The sequence below is a fragment of the Stylophora pistillata genome, chromosome 1 (genome assembly GCF_964205215.1).
Source record: "Stylophora pistillata chromosome 1, jaStyPist1.2, whole genome shotgun sequence".
NCBI lineage: Eukaryota > Metazoa > Cnidaria > Anthozoa > Scleractinia > Pocilloporidae > Stylophora > Stylophora pistillata.
In genome coordinates this window covers 47,744,113-47,763,900 of record NC_142519.1, presented here as the reverse complement: position 1 = coordinate 47,763,900, position 19,788 = coordinate 47,744,113, and the positions used below count along the sequence as shown (strand labels likewise).

The 19,788-nt window shown below is 39.3% G+C and overlaps 1 protein-coding gene and 2 pseudogenes across 1 annotated transcript in view; 2 read left to right on the top strand and 1 right to left on the bottom strand.

The window, feature by feature from the left end:
• Positions 1–4,154: 4,154 nt before the first annotated feature.
• On the bottom strand, positions 4,155–7,425 carry LOC148742838 (uncharacterized; annotated as a pseudogene).
• A 3,332-nt stretch (positions 7,426–10,757) lies between these two features.
• LOC148742837 (adiponectin receptor protein 2-like) lies at positions 10,758–16,174 on the top strand (annotated as a pseudogene).
• Positions 16,175–17,314: 1,140 nt separating this feature from the next.
• The window catches only part of LOC148742836 (uncharacterized), a 5,850-nt gene continuing 3,376 nt past the window's right edge, over positions 17,315–19,788 (top strand). Inside the window, exon 1 of the mRNA XM_088748741.1 lies at positions 17,315–19,788. This exon is cut by the window's right edge and continues 3,376 nt beyond it. Within this exon, the coding sequence (XP_088604867.1) occupies positions 17,315–19,788 (2,474 nt within the window).

Genomic DNA, 19,788 nt, shown 5'->3' with positions numbered 1-19,788 from the left:
CTTTGCTTTTTTTTTTCGTTTGTTTTGTTTTTATCTTTTATTTTATATTTTAACGTATTTTTTGGTATTTATCGCTCGTTTTCTTCCCATTCATTTCCCTAACTTAATTTCTTCTGTCTGCCGGGATTCTGGACGGAAACGGACTAATTGGGCAACAATTTTTGACATGCGAAGTAGCTCTGGGAACTACGCTTTCAATGAAGGAAGTGATACATTGTTTGCGAATGTCAGTCTCCGTGAATGGTTTATCTACGTTGAAATCACAAGTTTTTGGATGAAGTCACCTGATGATAATAAGATTATGATGTCAGCCAAATATATAACTTCTTGGTCACCCTTGGTTGTTAGTGTTCACTCGTGGTCATTTGCTGTCAATCGTGGTCACTCGTGTGTAACTTTTGACACAACCTACTCAAATGACGGAGATGCAGAACATGCCGACGACTGCATTCTCACAAGACCCCAGTTTTGCAGTGCTTCATTAGCGTCGATTAAAAATGCTAATGAGAAACAGAGACTTACATAAGCTGCAAAACTCCACGCTGTAGGTACTGAATATTGTTCTCATAAACAGCCCTTGAACGACAAAGAAGACAGATCATTATTACTTAAAGTACATAAAACTCTAGAAGCAAACTTCCACTGCAAAAAAAACTTCTAATAGCTTTATCAACTCTTCCGCGTCTTATTGTAAAAAAATATCTTTATAAATTATGTGACACCAAAAAGGATATTGAAAATACCTCACTGCTTGGGACTACTTAAAAAAAAATTAGGTAATGGCAGTTAGCGGTTGCCTCGCTTAATCCGAGTATGAGTACGCGCTGATTCATATATGGGAAAGAATTGCTACATCCTTTTAATAATTGTCTTTTTTTTCTGTCATGTGACATCATGCCAATGAGATCAGAGTTGGCAGTTGCTATCTTGGATGTACTAGCAACTTCAAACTCGAGCAACGTCATACGTGACTCTGGTAAACTCCAAGCTTAAGGTGTCTTAATCTAAGCCAGCCAAGGCACATTTGTTTGAGTAGTTCAACGAAACCTTAAGCAGAACAAAGGTGAAGGAATAAGTCACTTTTTGTGTCACGCCACACATGTGATTCAATTTAACTTATAATTTAGAATTACTTATTCCTCAAGTATGTGTTCTTTTTTTTTCGCAATCCCACATCCCCTAACAGAAAATTTAAATTAACCAAATAATACGACAGCCGCTAAGGAACTTTGATTACAGATGATCAGATATCTCGCGTAAGGTCAAGAATTTTTACTAGTGCAGTAAGGTATAATTTCCTTCCGCCATCTCGTTCATATTTGGACAAGCCTTGGAACTTATCCGGTGGCAGGGTTACGAGGCTGTTTTTCTCTTTGTATCTACGCGATAAATGAAATGCTCGAGACGCACTGTATCACTATTTAACAGTAAAGATAATTTTAAATAATTCCTTGAGCTTAGAAACGTTCATTGTCGGGTCTGGCTAAGATCATTCATATCAGTTTATTCCCCTCATATCAACGTTCTTCTTGAAATTATTCGTGCCTTGTTCTTCAGCAAACTGTTTCGCTGCTCATCAAAGCTGTCCAAAACTTCGTTAAAAGCATCCCTAGTCTGCTTTCGCCGGGACGAGAACATTTTGATCACACCACACTTGCACTGATTGTTCTGACCGCCGGTTACAATGGCTTAACGACGGTATATACTCACGGTGTACATCATTATAATTATTATTAAAAAATATTTTAAGAGGGAGCCCAGTTCGCCATAGTGGATTTCAGTGAGGCCCTCAAAATTAGCAATGTATGAGATAAGTAAATCACATAATTAATAAGTAAAAGCTCACAGTGGAAATTATGAAATATTTAAAATATGACATCAACAGAAAATAATAAAATCGATGAGCAAGAGATGACACACTAACGCCGATGTAAACTAGCTGTGCCTAGTTAAATTTAGAACATAGCTAGCAGAGCCGCGCAATCAAATTCAATATACGTAAGCGTGCTCAAAATTCCGATAGTGCACGCTGATAGCGTCAGCAAATCGCTTCGCAAGAATTTTTTTTTTCCGCGCGAGCGGTCATTGTTAGCGCGGGGAAAAATAATATATTTCGCGACAATAATGGATACAAACATTTGTAACTCTTTCGAGGTTATTCCGATGTGTTTCACTTGGAAAATGCTGGCGAACTATTCAGGGACTATATCACTACGAACGGCGCGTTAAAGTAAGGAGAAAGAAAGAGAAACTAACCGTCACGCGCTCACGGTCTCGAGAAAACCTAAAGTTTGGTTATTTCAGGTTGTTGTTTTGCCGAGAACGGCAAAGAAATGTACCAAAATGTTAAACGGACGTGCAGGGCGATTGTTTTTGCTCATTAAGCCTATTGTTTTCTGCCGTTCTCGTTGCCGTCGCCGTCGTCGTTGCTAAAGCTTCCTAATGATTAATGGCTGACAACGAGGTGGCAAAAATCTCAAAATGCGAGTGAAGACAGAGCCTAACTTAACTTAATCAGTTAATTTCCAGGAAGCTATTCATAATCAGAGTAAGGAAAAAATCGAGGAGCCTACAAGTATTCTACACAGACAAAAACGTTTCCAGCCGTTACTAATATTCACCTGAATGATTCACTTAGCGAAGCACTGATCAAAGAGAAATCGATTTACGTAGGCAGTACATACAAAATGTCCCAAAACGTTTCTTCCTATAGAAAGTTCACCCTCACCGATTGAAGACATAAGGCCATTTCTTGCCTTCTTGGTATCTATACTCAGCTTAACAAAGTAAATTTAGATAAGAGCCATAATTGGGACAGAGACGGAAACGCCCAGTCAGGCCCTTGGGATATGTGAATTTCACTAAAGTTATTTAGACCCTTGCATTTATCGGAAGTTGGTTTTACGAGAGGTCCGCAAACTTTAATCGGTGATGTCAAGAGTCATCCAAGAAAAGATGTGAGAAAAAAATGGCGTCGCGCGTGGACGTGAGATTTATCGATGAGAGCGATTTTCTTATCCACAGGAAAGGTTTTATCTTAAAGGATGATGCCGATAATCTATATTGAGAGGTTGATTCCACGATTTCCTTGGAGTAGAATGATTCGCTCGATGAAATATCAGACTTTGAGGAGGAACTGAGGTCCGGCGCGGACAGCGATGCTGATAGCGAACTTTCAACTTCAACAAGCGCTACGCACGATAACAGCGACGACAGTGATTTCGGTGCAGGACCTTTGGCACCAAATAAAGGTGGAAGAAAGAAACCTGAAGCGAAAAGCCAGCAGAGAGCGGGGAATATTAATCGTCGCGCAAAAAAGTCGAGGGAGCCGAAAGTCGTTCTCAGTACTAGTGAAGCACGACCAGTAATTCCAACAAAAACAAAAACACTAAAAAGTATCAAGCAAATCGCGGCGGGAATCAAAAAAAGAAAGCAACAAAGACGCTGAAAAAAAGGAACTAGACGAAGTTATAATGAAACTAGAGGGTAAACGTCCCATGTGCTTGAATTTCTTATTGGAACAGCTTTGTAAACAACCAGTCGTGAAACATTTGGAAACCCATCGAAAGCTTATCGAGGAAACACTCGAGGCTCGCTACAACGAGCTGCGAAATCTGGTGAATCACATGTTTTCGGTTTACATGGAACATGTATCTGCAGTTGCAGAGGAAGAAAAGAAAGACCGCAAACTTCATTTGACATTGCGCTGGATGAACACTCTAACAAGCTATTTGGAAGGTTCATCTAAAAATTCAGAGGTATGTGCTCCAGTGTTTACCGACTTGTCCATTAACCATTCACCGCTACAATTCGGGCCGTGACAGGAATTGTGCTCTCTCTTGTTTACGACTTCGCCCAGTCCCAATCGTACAATCTTGCTAAGCCTGTAGATCAGGTTCTGCAGAGCATTTTACCAGAGGATAATGTTACTTTGTACAAAATATCAGGGGCAGCTCTCTGTCAAATGATTACACTAAGAAAAGATACCCTGTCAGCAAAGAAAGGCAAGAGAAAGGTCACTTCGCAAAGCAGGATTGACATGGAGCTTGAACTGGATATTTTGGAGAAACTTAAAGAATCTGACAAAAACAGTCTTTCTCAGGCTCTAAAACTGCTTGATGAGAGTAATTTGACTTTTGTGAAGAAGCATTTTCTTAACTTTGTTAGGGATGCTGATTTGACAATCACAGAATACGTGAATGAGAGGAAACTAAACAAGCACAAAACAATTTTTTGGAAGTAGTTCACTTTAATGTGTATAATGATGAGCAATTGTTAAAATCTTTCAAATGGTCAATAGGAAAATGTGGAGCATTAACTACAACTTATCCTTTTTCTGTAATTAATAAGATATACCGTGATATACTTCACAAACTACGTAACACAAGAACAAAAGAGTTCTTCGGAGGAAAATTTGAGGAGTTGGCCAAATCTGGTAAAGTTGTTGAAGCTGGTCAGTCACTGAGAGACAACCTAAAGACATTTAGTATTACTAAAAAAAGGTAGACTCTATTAATTTTCATGTAAGAAGTATGGAACTCAGAGACATTATGTGATCACACAGGTCAGGACAAAACATACTTTAAGGTTAGAGAAATTTTGAGGGCTACAGAAAACAAACTTATAAGGGAAGCCTGGCCCTAATTTCTAACCCCAAAAACATTTACGCTCTTTACTTCAGTTTTTAAGGTAAGTATCTCTAGTAAAACTTAATTTTCTTTCAGTCAGTTCAGTTATGTGATGCTCCCGATCTGCATGTGTGATCTACATTGAAAAATTCCCTTCTTTAACACCTGTCACATTCTACCCAGCCACCAGGGGCTACAATTTGCCTGTATGAGCTGTGGCATACCTGTGAAAAAATTCTCTTTTTGCAAGACAAGTCATACAGCAAAAAGGTAATTGCTTGCAAGGCAAGCAATACATGACCCTTAAAAACTCTTATATGTTAAGTTTAATGTACTGTTATCCCCATTCACTAAAGTCAAAGAACTTGGATTAACTTTTATGGCAAAAGGCCTACGTGCAATCATAAGAAACAAATGTAAGAGTGCACAAGCCTAGATTTTCATTGAAGAATTTTTGCATCACCCCTGAGTACCAATTTACAATATCACGACAGCTACCCTGTCCATGGGGTACATAGCCTACCATGGCTCCACGCTGGCCATGGGAATGGGAATCTACAATTGCAATGGCTTCTGTCTCCCAAATTAGAACTGCCACAGTGCGGAGGCTAGAGATCATAACAGCCACTTGCTTCTGTTGCCGGCTTGCCCTTGCTTACAAAGTGGTTATCAGAGGTGAAAAATCTCCTGATTGCGAATCAAACCCAATGGCTTGATCATAACTTGAAATATGAAAATCATCTCCACAGCTCTCCACAGCATCTTCTATGTCAAGATTTCTATCCTCTCCATCAAACAGCAGATCATGCAGAGCATTTCCTTCAAACATTGCCTGAGCCAGTACTTCAAACCACTGACTTAGTAGGGTGCTTGCAGTTAACTCTGGCAGACCATGTTTGCCAAACTGAAAGCCAAACAGCGAGGCAATAAGGGTACATGCGTTACTTCCTTGACGGCCACCAACAGTTGACTGGCTAAGGTTACCAGAAAGGGAAAACTGCTTTTAAACTAGTGATGCCAAAAGGATCGTACACCAGACGAACTGAGTAAGATGAAATAAGGTGAAATAAGGACCAATAACATGAACCTTTGACGTTTAATCTCTCCACAAAAATTGAAGGATATATAAGATTTTCTGTAGATCATAATCCCCTCCAACACTGATATACACATCATGTAGCCAAGACAATTCCTCTGGACTCATAGCATAGCCCCTAATGGTCCCATTCATGCATTGAATTCCAAACAATTTTTGACTGCACCTTTGTTTCAAGTAAAGTAAATGCTTCCAGGTAAAATCAACTAAATTAATTATTGCAACATTGTTGAAGTAACTGTTAAACTGCTTGCACTAAAGATGATTGCACTAAAGCAATGACTTAATTTGTTGTTCTGTCCTGTGTTTAACTTTTGCCAATTTGGACATCCAGAAATTCATAGTTTTAATTTTCTGCACTTACTTAGCTGGCCTTTACAAGTGTAAAGATTTTCTACTGCATAAAACTTTTCTTTCAATAAAGCCTGATATAATTATAAGAAAGAACAAAAGAAAAAGACCCAGAAATACATGAACCAGCAGCTATATTTGTTAATTTATTTATTTTTATATTAAGACTTTATTATGGTTGCTTTTACTAGCCTTTGTCTCATCAAAAACCAGGACACCAATGCCCAATGGTCTTTTCTTTCCAGTATCAATCTGTATTTTGGTGAAATTTTCATATTCTTGCCTTTGATGAGCAATGTAGTCTTCATGGATCCAAGGCCCATCAGCATTTTTGCTAATGATACGTTGAAGATAATTGGTGCACGGTACTTGCAGGATGCCTAGGTCTCGAACAGCACGAAATGCTGCTGGACTTCTGGCATAGATAGCATGAGCTATTAAATAAAAGAAGTGAAATTACACAAAATCATTTATGTACAGTACATTAAATTGTATAAAACACAAATTATATGGTCTCTTTTTCCCTTTTAAATGTAAATCAAGAAATAGACCAAGAGTTTTTTCTGTGTTTATGACACATTGTCAAGCAATTTTTTTTGGTTGTTTTTGTTCTGATATTTGGACTATTGTATACAGGGCAACCCTATACTAGGACATTCATGCCTTTGATGCATGTTTCTGGAAAAATTTCTCTGGAAAAGCATATGAAAATTAATTAAATAAAAAGCTTATCAACTCTTATCGTTGCAGACGACCACTTATTACTTTGTCTTCCAGTTTCTAGAAGAAAGAGAAAGAAATGACTCGATGGGGACTGACATAAACAGAAAAAAAATTATTTATGCACATGGCCGACATGTAAATAACCGGATAGCGAACGAATATTATTTTGCTAAAATCGAAAAAGAACACTCTGCTTTAGACAGATACATTTATTTATTGTCAATCTTCATTCATCGTACATAGTCTATATAGATATAGTTAAGGCAAAAGGAAACGCAGCGAGCTCTGATAAGCGTTTTTCAAGGTTCCGACCAATGATTTCAATTTAAAAGGGTGGCATAATGAGTATCACTTGTTAATTAACTGGTATCAAAGAGTATTTTTCACTGATTGTACATTTGTACATGTGCGTTGATTTGTCTTACAAACTACCTGCTTTACTACCACACTTTGTTTTCAAAATAGTATGAAAGAAATACGACTCTTTGAGTATCATACCGTAACTCTGGTGAAATATGGTAATGAATGATCTTTACTTTGTGTTTTTGAAAAAAGGAAACTTAAACTTCTTGACTTACCATTCTTGGCCTGGTCCTTGAAAAATGATTCCTTCTCCATATGCCACATTTCACGGATAACCGCTCCAGTACCGGGCTTGTGATTGTCAGCCTCTTCCACTACTTTCGCTAAACCTTCTTGTCCTTCATTGCACTATTCAATTGACTGAACTAGTTTCACCAGCTCGCTATTCTGTTGTTGGTTGACTGTCACAGATGTTCTACTGATCATTCGCTCCGCAATTCTTATCAAATTCTTTCGCTCTTTTCGAACGTTCTCATGCCTCAATATTTGGCTTCCGGGCTCAAGCAGGACAATCTAACTTTGGACGACGCCTGCTGTCTTTCATTGCGCTCTTCTTCTAGCAAGCTCGTTCTTCTGTCACGAACAACAAGCATTTGTTTCCTCGCAAGTCTACACTCGCTGCGTATGTCGCACATTTCGTCGGCCAAATCCAGCTTCATCGGTTTGTGCCACAACTTGCACTTTCTAGCACTTATGTGTCTCCAGGGCCAAAGCTCTTCTTTCACGTTTGATGGTTGAATGCGAATATCCGCGAAGATTGCATCGTAGTCTGAAATTCCAGGGCACATAACAAAACCTGAATGCGGTCGAAAAACCTCAATCACTCGCTCCACAGACAATCGATCGTTCAAGTCAACTTGACCCTCGTCGACAGTTTTATGGTTGAATACCTGTAATTTATAATGCCCTGATGGACAGAAAAGTAATCTTACTGGATGGTACGTGCCAAGTTTTTCACTGAAGGTCCTCTCCTTGCGAGGATAGACGCTGAGAGCTGCACTTTGGTGATGGCCGGATATCGCTTCCATTTCACAGTGCAGCGAAGCGTCAAGTTGATAGATTTCTTCCTCCAGCTTTTTTAATATCTGCAGTTCTTTGGAGGTCCTGAGTTCCCGAAGATACTGCTCTTGGGATAATTCCTTGGCTTTCTTCTGTTTCTTTTCAAGAAGACCTTTTAAAGCTTTAACCGCGAGACGCGGACTTCTTCTCACGGCTTTCCCGCCGAAGGAAACAGAATTGGAGTCTTCTTCGGAAGACAAAACCTCGCTTAGCTTGCGCTTACGAGTAGGACCGCTTTCTCCAACTTCTTTTTGTGGAACGCACTCACCAGGCCCATCAATAGACTCATCCGGTATATTTATGCCGAAATCCAGACGCCTGTAAATCGCGGTCGAGTACAAGGTCATGTTGAATATTCAACAGTCGCCATTACAACGCATATTATAATTACAAGGGCCTGGAGCGCTTCAGTTAAGATGTGCGGACGTCCCAGGAATTAGACTTCCGTTTAATTGTAACACTAAAAATAACTTTAGCGAAATTCACATATCCCGGCCACGCCCTCAGATTTGCTCTCTGTCCCAATTAATGGCTCTTGATTTAGAGAAAGATAAACCTGGAGTCAAAGTAATGTTTTCGAAAACAAAACTCGGGTGATGACTGCTCCTGCATGAGCTCAATACACGCTGGGGAGGGTCAAGTTCAAAGCTGGATATGAAAGCAAGAAATATTAATACAACGAAATTAGTTGACACTTAAGTCAGGCAAAATATATAAAATCGTGCATTGGAAGACAATATTCTCGTCAAAATGAAATAATCCGGGCGATATTTGGATCAATTAGATTTTCTTTCAAATATATTTTACTAATGTCCAACCAGGAGAAGAAGTTTAGTCGTTTTCGGTCCGGGATACCTTGAGACCAGGCTTCTGTTCTAAATTGATTACAATTGTGAAGCCTTTGAGATATAAATGACTTTCAATTCTCATGCAGATAAATCCCAAAATTAGAAAGTGTGAAGTTTGAGAACTCGGAAAGAGTCTGATTATAGTGCAGCTGACTGCAACAGCAACTCGCGGAGCGAGCTCACTGTGCGCCCGCAATACGTGCATGGGTGTTATTTGATGCTGTCCCGACCTGAAGGGACTCACTAAACCTGCACTGGGTTTGCTAGGCCAATGAGGCTATTTGGTCTTAACTGGATTCTCGACTTCGTTGATGAATCGATTCTAACATTATACCAATCATCCCACTTCACCAAGAAGCAAACTGAAATCTCTGGAACGCCGATTGAATGGTGGAGAAATACAATGAACTGACTAGAAAAAGTGGGCCTTTAGTGTTTGACATGGAATACTCAAATTTTTCTGCGAAAGAATGTTGATGTAATTACGGTGGTTCTTCATGTTGCTTTGGGAACCAGCTCCTGTGAAACCACAAAGGGAACTGTTAATGTTTCGTAAGGTGGTACTAAATTGAATATTAATGTTTTTCTTTTCTTTTGGAGGAAATTAAAAGACAAATATTCTGGAAATATCAAAATACGAGAAAGTGGTGGACTGCTTTCTCTTCTCTTTTTCGCAACATTATTATTTCTGGGTTGGGAAAAAAATAGGCACAAAATAAGGAGGATCTTAATCGGTTGGTTAGTCTGTGGTAATGAAACACAGGTTCAGTTACACCAAACTTTATCGCCACACTGTTTATGTATTTTTCCTCAATAACCCAAAAGGGAAGCTTAAATTGAATAATTTCTTATTACAGCCAAGCGATAAGTAAGGATATCTAATAAAAACTAAGGATATGTTCAAAGTTATTACCTTTCTGAAGTTGTTAGAGTCCGTGAAAGATATGTCCGGATTTGAAGCGTAAGTTTTGTTTTCAAAGCCTTGAAAACCATAAGAATGAAAATATCCGTACCGCTTAGTAATGCATTTGAGTGATTTATTGAACATTGTCTATGGTTCTGAAAAGATTAAGACTCCGGTAAGACCGGGAAATCTTTCTGTTGTCGGTTAACAGTCAGAAGCGATGAAACCAAGAAAGGAAATCAACATAAACTTAAGGTCTTAAATGCTCGGAAAATATCTTTATCCTTCAAATGCTCAAATGAAAGCGTGAGGAGCAATATAATTCTTATAAATTTGAACCGCAGTACAGACAAGCATCACTGAACTGAGGCGACAAACTGCTAGTTAACTAAAGGTAATTCAACTACACACGGAAAGATAATAGGGAGATTTTTTATATCCGGGTTGATGGTTTGGTCAATTAAGTGACAGCTTGAGGATAATCTTTATCACATCACTGAATGTTATTATAAATCGAAATATTTTGCAACACATTTCTGAGTCGTTCGAATAACTGAACGTTACACTTTCTCTTGAGACTTTACTTTTATGCCAAACCCTGATACATTAAATTAAGAGAGAAAAGTTTACATCCTTAAGTTGAAGTTAATTTCATAGCGTCATTAGAGACAATATTTTCTATGGAGTCAATCATTAGCATTGTTGAGATAACGTGATTTCAACTGTGCGTTTCCGTTTGATAAGCTAATTCAAGAAATCATTGTTTTAGAATTAAGGACAGGTTTGAATTATTGGGTAAAAGAATAGCACATAGAATCGTATTTTGCATAAACGCACGCGAGAAGCTGGTGAATACGATGACCTATAGTCAGTACTGTTTAGATTTCATAAACCGGCGTTGTAGGTATTCATTTAATGTTTGCCTACTGGGCAGGATTAGGTTTTCTCTGTTGGATCGTACTCACTTACGAGCTCAAAGGAGACTTATATTGTTGAAAAGACATGACTGGTACTCCTCAAAGACACGAAAGAAAGCAAAACGCTGCAAAAGAAAATTGACAAGAGACTAGGAATAATGTTGCAGAGGAAGAAATCATTTCGCTATGAGTCAGAGTTGGTATCTCATAATGAAAAACACCTTCTGTCCCATTCTGAACTACCAGACTGGCCTTGCGGAAAATAATTTTCATCCAGTTTCCACAGACCACCTGTGCCATGTTTTAGATACTGCTTTAAGAGTATCTTTAAACTTCAGAGTGAAACGGGTAATAAATATTTGGACTCATTTGATTGGTTTTATTGTGTTTGTGTGTATTACGTACATCGTACATGCTTTTACGACCCGTCACTGTCGCGAATCCATTCCCTGGAGACTGGCTAGAAATACTTGTCTTTAGCTGCTTCTTTGTCGGCGCAATCATGTGTTTGGGAGTTTCCTGGATTTTTCACACTGTTCACTGCCATTCAAAGACGGTCTCCAAGATCATATTTCGAAGGTAAGGTTGCCTGTATTTCTATAACTTAACATGTTATATTTTTCCACGCCGAGGAATGGCGCAGTCACTCGGAGGCTTGAACTGGGTTCATTCGTAAATCTTGTCTTAATGGAGTCTTGATTATATCGCTTCTTTAATAAAACGAACGTTAAAGTAAATGAGCGAAAAAAAAAAGCCACCGTGCAATAAAGTTAGTCACATAATTGTTACATTATTCAACCACTCATTCGGTTCGGTCAGTCAGTCAGTCAATCTCCGTCTGACAGCAGTTAGTCGGTCATTCAATCAGTTAACGATTCGGTCAAACAAAATCTCGTTTTCAGTCGGTCGGTGAGTCAGTCAGTAACATAGTCAGTCAGTCAGTCAGTCAGTCAGTCAAACAGTCGGTCAATCAGTCCGACAGTCAGTCAGTCAGTCAGTCAGTCAGTCAGTCAATCAATCAATCAGTCAGTCAGTCAGTCAGTAGGTCAATCAGTCCGTCAGTCCGTCAGCCAGTCGGTCAATCAGTCAGTAAGTCAGTAAGCCAGTCAGTCAGTCTTAAAGTCAGTCAGCTCTTTAGTCAGTAAGCAAGTCATACTATCATTTACTCAGCTTTTCAGCCAGGTGATGATTTAGCAGGCTACATAGTCAACCCGCTGTTTGACCGGTCTACAAATTATTTGTTAGTTAGTTACCCTGTCCAGCTAGTGAGCCATTTCCTCCCTTAGTTTCCACGTGAAAGTCTAAGATGATGTATTACGAAATTACATATATGCATACATACATTTCATTGAACACATCCCGGTCTTGGGCTTTTCAGTGAACAATTATATAATTTACATACTTGGTACTATACATACAAAACTAACTAATAACCCGTTATATACAACATGAATTACTTATAACTTAAAAATAGAATGCTTATTTAAATAAAGAGTCATTCAGGAGATACCTTTTCAAAGCTCTCTTAAAAGAACAAAGGCTCTCTTAAAAGAAGCTGGCTTTTCGTATACTTTCAATCTTGGGTCAAGTTTATTCCAGATGGCTACACTTCTATAATAAAAGGTCCTCTGACCTGTTGTAGTTTTAAAAAGAGGAATGTTAAGTTGTTAAAAGTTCCTCGTTATACGCCCAGATACGCTGCCTCTTGTTACAAGCTCGGATGTCAAATATTCAGGCGCTTGGACTGTTATACATTTAAATGATAAGGTAGCATCACGATAGTACAGGATTGTTTTTACCGGTAGCCAGCGTAGATTCCTTAATGTGGAAGAAATATGATCATACTTCTTTACATTGCAAATAATTCGGGCGGCAAAATTTTGAACATATTGTAGCTTATGAACACCACAAGCTGATGTGGACAACCATACTGACGAACAGTAGTACATCTTACTAAAAACAACTGCGTTTATTATAGTTTCAAGCAGATCTTTGTTAAAAGCGAATCAAATGCGGCTTAGTTGGGATAGTTTCGATGTGCAAGATGGGAAAGTCGCAGAGATATGATTGTCAAATGATAGTGTGGGATCGAAAGTAACACCAAGGTCTCTGACTGTTTGAGCTGGGATGATTTCCTTTCCAAGCAGGGACAATTTAAAGTCTGGCATTTTAAGAGACATTCTTCGACTGCCAAAGACCATCAGTCTATTCCTCTCAGGATTAAGCATTAAGCAGTTGTCGAAACATCAATCGCGTATCCGTTGCAGAGCAGAGTTCACTCTTTCTATACCTTGAATAGAATCATTCGCACTAAAGGATAATAGAAGCTTTGTGTCATCCACATAGCATACAGTTGAACCATCCTGACAGATGTTTGGCAGGTTGTTTACATAAATGTTAATGATAAATAATAATGCTCCTGGTACACTCCCTTGCGGTACACCACTGACTACTGGTAATCTATCAGATAATACAGAGTTGATGCGGACTGCTTCTCTTCATTGAGAAAGACAGCTTTCGACCATTGAAGTGCAGAAGATGATAAACCAATGTTCTTTAGTTCTTTAGAAGAATCACGTGGTTGATAGTGTCAAAGGCTTTACTCACATCAAGATATACGATTGCAGTGATTTTTTTCTGGTCGATAGCGCGAGGAATAAAATCAGTAGTAGAGATCAGTGCTGTTTCAGTTGAATGCCATCTTTTGTTGCCGCTTTGTTTCGCTGATATTCTTTGATTAGTTGTTAAATATGAAGACAGCTGATTTAATGCCGCTCTTTCGCATATCTTGGAGAGTACTGGGAGCAGCGATATTGGTCTATAGTTGTTAGCTTCTTCGTGATCTCCATTCTTGAGAATTGGCTAAACTTCGGAAATTTTCCGAGAAGCTGGAAAAACACCACTTTCAAGAGAGGCATTAACGATGGAGGTGATACAAGGAGCGATGGTCTGCGGCAAACTCTCTTTAATTACACGAGGTGGTACTTTGTCAATTCCTGGAACTTTGTTGTTTGGTATTGAATTAACAATGTCTGTAACCTGAGAGCATTCCACCACGGTGAAAGAGAACTGTTCTGAAGTTGGATAGTTTCTCGGAATGAAGGTGTCCGGAGCGGGCTCGTAATTAAATTTGTTAGCGAGAAGTTGATTTTTTTGTATCGTAGATTTCGCAACCGAGCTAAAGAACTTGTTAAATTCGTTTGCTACGGTTTGATCATCTTTAGTAAAACTCTTGACATTCATGGGCTGTTTTGGAATACATGACCTGATTGTTTACCAAATGCTTCTAGTGTTGTTGGAATTCTGTGTTATTTGTTTTTAAACGAATTCCCTTTTTGTGCGAGCCGTATTTGGAATACATGACCTGATTGTTTTCCAAATGCTTCTAGTGTTGTTGGAATTCTGTCTTATTTGTTCATCGAATTCCCTCTGTCCGACCCGTATTTGTGCGAGCCGTATATAAATTCGTTTGGTCAAATGTTGATGTGCTTTGTTCCATTTGATTTTCAAGGCTCCATTACGTAGGGAGAGCAATATTCATCATGGGATCATTTCTACCTCCGTTATATTATGGTTTCTACCATTCAAGAGTTTTGAAGAGTGTATACATGTCAATGATCTGTTCTCTTGGTGTGATCTGCATCATTCTTTCCGTATGGGACAAATTCAGCGCGCTCCATTACCGAATATTTAGAGCAGGTAAATTTGTCGTTCAAAACTCAATTAATATAGCAGTTTTCAATTAAGTGTCCAAAAACAAAAGGATAAATGATAATAGTCACAGCGACCAATCAAAACAAAGGTTTACATTATCAGTGGCCAATAAGAGTTCAAAGTAAATACTCGCAAACTGCTTAAAGCGCGGGAAAACGCCGCGTTTGTTTACTTTTTCCATCTGATTGGATGAAGATTGAATAAAGCTATCAGGTCTTATCAATATAGACTGGTTGGCTATGCGACTGGTGCCTAATGTTTTACATTGCGGCAAGCTATTTCTTTTTTTTTTTTTTTTTTTGCAAAAACATATAAACTAATGAAATTCTTTCGAAAATCACTTTTAATTGGCAAACCTTATTGTATTTATTTGAAAAGAGAGTGTCACAGCGACGGTATTATATAACAAAAATGATGATACATTCATAAAATATCTATGGAGGCGCATGCGATTGAACACAGAGACTGCCTGAAAAACAGCGAATAGAGCCTCTTCTATGTATGACTTGATCTTTCTCTGAAAATGAAACCTGCATTGAAAATCTTTGATATACAATGTTATGGAAACTTGAACTAGAAAGAAAAAAGTGTCCTTTGGCTCTTTTATATTATTATTTCATACTCATTCTCACTTCAGTCTCAAATAAAACCATAATTTTGTATGTACCAGCAGGTACTCAATTACTGTTTTCGAAGATTTATTCCCGATGCTTATTCATATCTCTTTACAATAAAATGACAATTTGCATCACTGGAGAGCTCATCTCAGAAAGAATATTCCGCCAATTTGTTAAGCTGGCTGCGCGCTAGTCATGCGCACTAGGTATGTACAATGGAAACATAATTTGATTTCGCATGAAATGTTCGTTTCAGGTATAATGCTCTGATTTGGCTACTGCGGATTTATTCCTGTAATACATCTCATATGTTTGTATGGAGTAACTTTAGCGTACCGGCAAGCTGCGGGCGATTGGGTCGCTCTGATGTGTCTACTCTACACTGCAAGTGCCGTTACGTGTGCCACTCGAATTCCTGAGAGATTTTTTCCCGGCAAGTGTGACATCTGGGTAAGCAAGCCTTTGCGGCTCTTATCATCAGTTTTGTTAAATGTTTCTTGGGCTCTTTATCTTTCGTCAGGTTTAACTCAAACCGCGCACTGGAAGTTCGGTTGCTAAACATCACCAGGAAATCATATCTGTATTAGAATTATGTCTAATAATTCTTCTAAGATAGATAGTTTAGATAATTCACCGAAGTCCTGCCCTTGCGGCTTTAAGTCTACCTATTAACTCTTTAAATTCATTTTTATTGACTTACGCTCGAAATGTAAGCTTTGAAAACAATGGCTAATTCACAAAATAAACTCAGCTGACAAAATCAAATCTTGTAATACCTTTTACCAATGCAGCGCCACAGTTTCTTTAGAAACCGTTACTCCTCTACTTTGTATTCAGTTTCAGAGCCGCCAGATCTTCCATTTGCTTGTCCTGGCCGCAGCGTTTGTTCTTTTGTAAGGAATTTGTCAGATGGCACAGTACAGATTTGAAAAGGGACCTTTATGGGAAAGTTAAACTTTGTCAGAATCATTCTTTCCATTCAGAAGTGCACATATCTTGCTATGAGAGGACACGTATGAGTACTAGAGTGCCTTGTTGTCGAGAACACGTACGAGTACTAGGGTGCCTTGTTGTTTGAAGAGGAGGTCTGGGTCATAGTCGTAGAACGTCGCCTACAGGTCTCTCCAAACCGTCTTCACGGTCAGCGAGCGCATATACATTTTGAGCTCATTTAAGAGTAAATCAATGGAAAAGCGTTTGAGTGAAAAGTTCCAGTAACTATTAACATCAGGGAAGACACTGCACAACTCAGTTTGAAGTGATGCGTGCGAAAGAACAGCTTGAGTAGAGAGTCGAGTTCAATTTTTGCGTCACACTACTACTAGAATTACTACTAAGTATTACTAATATAGTGTAAAGAGGATACAAAGGCGATTTTGTATAACGCCACAATGGGGGCGTTAAGCTTGCGCATTTCTCATGCGCAGGATCCTGAAGACTTTCGCGCTAGTATATATCTTCTTTCCCAATTGAAGGATTTCTCTGCTAAATAATTTTACAAATCGCCTATGATACGTGGGGTAACATGTCGAAGTTGCTCTGACTATTTATAGAGTATTATTCATTCCTTTTTCGACGATTTGCGACAATTTCACATTGAATTCTTATTATGATAAAATAATCAAGCGAAGCGTTATTTTGAGCGAGTCTGTAGATCCTCGTAACGTTTTTGTATTTTAACTGGTCACTGTGGAAGTGGAACACATATGAAGCATGTCTATTCGATACCAATTTTATTGAATCTGTGACGCGGATGTCGTTACACACGTCGTGACGTCGCGTGACGATTATGTTCGCAATGTATTGTGGTTAGAAGAAGGAATGAGCACGCCTTCAAGATGGCGTGGTAATGTTGTTGTTATTAAATGTTTTTGTTTGGAAATGAGCCTTTATTCTGTCTCGAATGATTGAGCGAACCGCGAACTACGAGAACAACAACAGATTGTTAAAATTCGAATATTCTACATGGTGCACCGAGTCGGATGAAAACGGATTGCGATCAGAGATCTTCTGGAAACTGAATTGAACAAGATAAGCGTGAGTCCCTTGATGTTTTGATTTGAATCTTTTGTTGGATTAATCGCGTCTATCTTCATGTCTGGAAAGTTGGCAAGGAAACGGAAGATCCGTACGGGCCACAGAGCGTCAACAAGGAAAATTATTTCGTCTGTAGAAGAGATTTTGGAAACCCTTGAAGAACAGGATCAGCCATCGGCCATCAATATTACAAGATTGCGACAGCAGAAACTCCTGCTACAAGAGAAGCTCGGCACAATTCGAAATTTAGATGAAGACATCCTCACAGTTGTCAGCGAAGGTCAAATAGATGAAGAAATTTGTGAAGCGGACGAATTTGTGGAATTTACGCAGTTGGCAATAATGAGGATCGATGAAGCATTGACTCCTAGCCAATCGACCCCTTCGTCTAAACTTGCAATCGCACCGTCACTTGCAGAAACGTCTAAAGGAAAATCTAACTCACCTGGAAATGTCTCGATGACTTCAGAAACACATCCAAGTTCTTCTAATTTACCTGGAGATGATGAAACGATGACTTTGGAAACACATTTAACTCCTCCTGCATCGACCGAGAATGTTTCGATGGCTTCAGAAGTTCATCTAACTTCTACGTCGCATGGAAATGTCGGAAATGTCGTAGCGACTTCGGAAACACCCTTGACTCCTTCCACATCAGGTATTTCTAATACATATAGCTTAGGAACACAAGTAAAATTACCTAAACTAGACCTGAGAAAGTTTGATGGAGACATAAGCAAGTGGCCCTCGTTCTGGGATGCATTTGAATCTTCTGTGCACAACAATACCAAACTAGCTCCCATAGATAAACTCAATTACCTGAACTCTCTTCTCGTAAAGTCAGCTTGTGAAGCCATTTCTGGATTGTCCCTTACTGCTGCAAATTATGATGAGGCCGTTGCCATCTTGAAGAGAAGGTTTGGGAACAAACAGTTGATAATCAATAGGCACATGGAGACTCTGTTAAACATAAACTCAGTCAAATCAGGCCTTAACATCCAAGCACTACGTCAGCTGCATGATCTAATTGAGTCTCAAGTTAGAAGTCTTAAGTCATTAGGTGTATCCTCAAGTTCATATGGAAGCCTCCTGTCCTCTGTTGTTATGAGTAAGTTACCTCAAGATTTGCGATTGATCATCACCCGAGAAGTGAAGGATGAGTGGGATCTTGATCGCATTCTGGATGTCTTCAGAAGTGAACTTGAAGCTAGAGAACGAGCTAATGGGAACAATGTTAGCCCAACTGACCAATCCTCAACCAAACCTCCTTACAACAGAGGTCGCAAGGGAGTGCCATTGTCAACAGATGCAGCGTTATTTGCCACCGGGTCCAAGCCAACCTGCACATACTGCCGAAAGGATCATGCATCTAATGCCTGTAAGAATGTGACAAGCATTGCAGCGAGGAAAGAGATTTTGAAAAGAGCAGGACGATGTTTTGTTTGTCTAAAAAGGAATCACATAAGTAAGGATTGCAGTTCAAGAATGAAGTGCCTCAAATGCGGACGTCGACACTACATCAGTATTTGTACGAGCGACACTAACAATGAAGCCATGTCTCTACACACTCCAACTGTTGAGGGATCAGCTTCCTCACCTCAGAGCCAAACATCATGCAGCCCTCCAGGAGAATCTAGTGGGAGGCCCACAGTTCTGTATGTCAATGCATCAACACCCATCCTGCTTCAGACTGCCAAGGCAGCAATTTACAGACCTGGTCAACCCAATGAGAAGTTTCTAGCCCGACTAATTTTAGACAGTGGCAGCCAGAGATCCTATGTGACCACCAGAGTAAAAGACAAGCTAAGACTACCAAGTGAGAGAACGCAGACTATTTCTGTGAAAACATTTGGATCAACTGAAGAGAACATTCAAAGTGTGGATGTTGTTAACCTGTGTGTCAGTACTAAGCATGGAGAAGATATGCAACTGTCAGCATTTGTTGTACCACTTATCTGCGATTCTCTACAGAGCCAATCCATTGTACATGCCAGTGTTACTCATGCACACTTAAGGGGACTCAAACTTGCTGACTACTCCACAGGTGAAGATGACATAATGGTAGACATATTAGTTGGATCAGACCAGTATTGGCAATTAGTCTCTGGGAAGGTGCTACGGGGGGAGGATGGTCCCACTGCAATTCAGACAAGACTTGGGTGGGTCCTCTCAGGACCAACAAATGGAGCAATGCAAAATGACCAACAGCAGAACAACTTTGTGACAACACATGTTCTGAAGACGGCCACAAAACCTATTACAAATGAGAGCCTTGATGGAACCCTGCAGAGGTTCTGGGACCTAGAGTCATTGGGTGTCAGACCAAGATCTGTGTATGAAGAATTTGAAGAGAGGATAACCTTTGAGAATGATCGATACGTAGTGCATTTGCCATGGAAGCTGCCACACCCAATTCTTCCTGATAACTACGAACTGAGCATAAAGCGGTTGAGTAACCTACTCAAACGTCTGAACCAAGATCCTGAAGTCTTGATGGAGTATGATTCAGTAATAAAGGAGCAGCTGAAAAA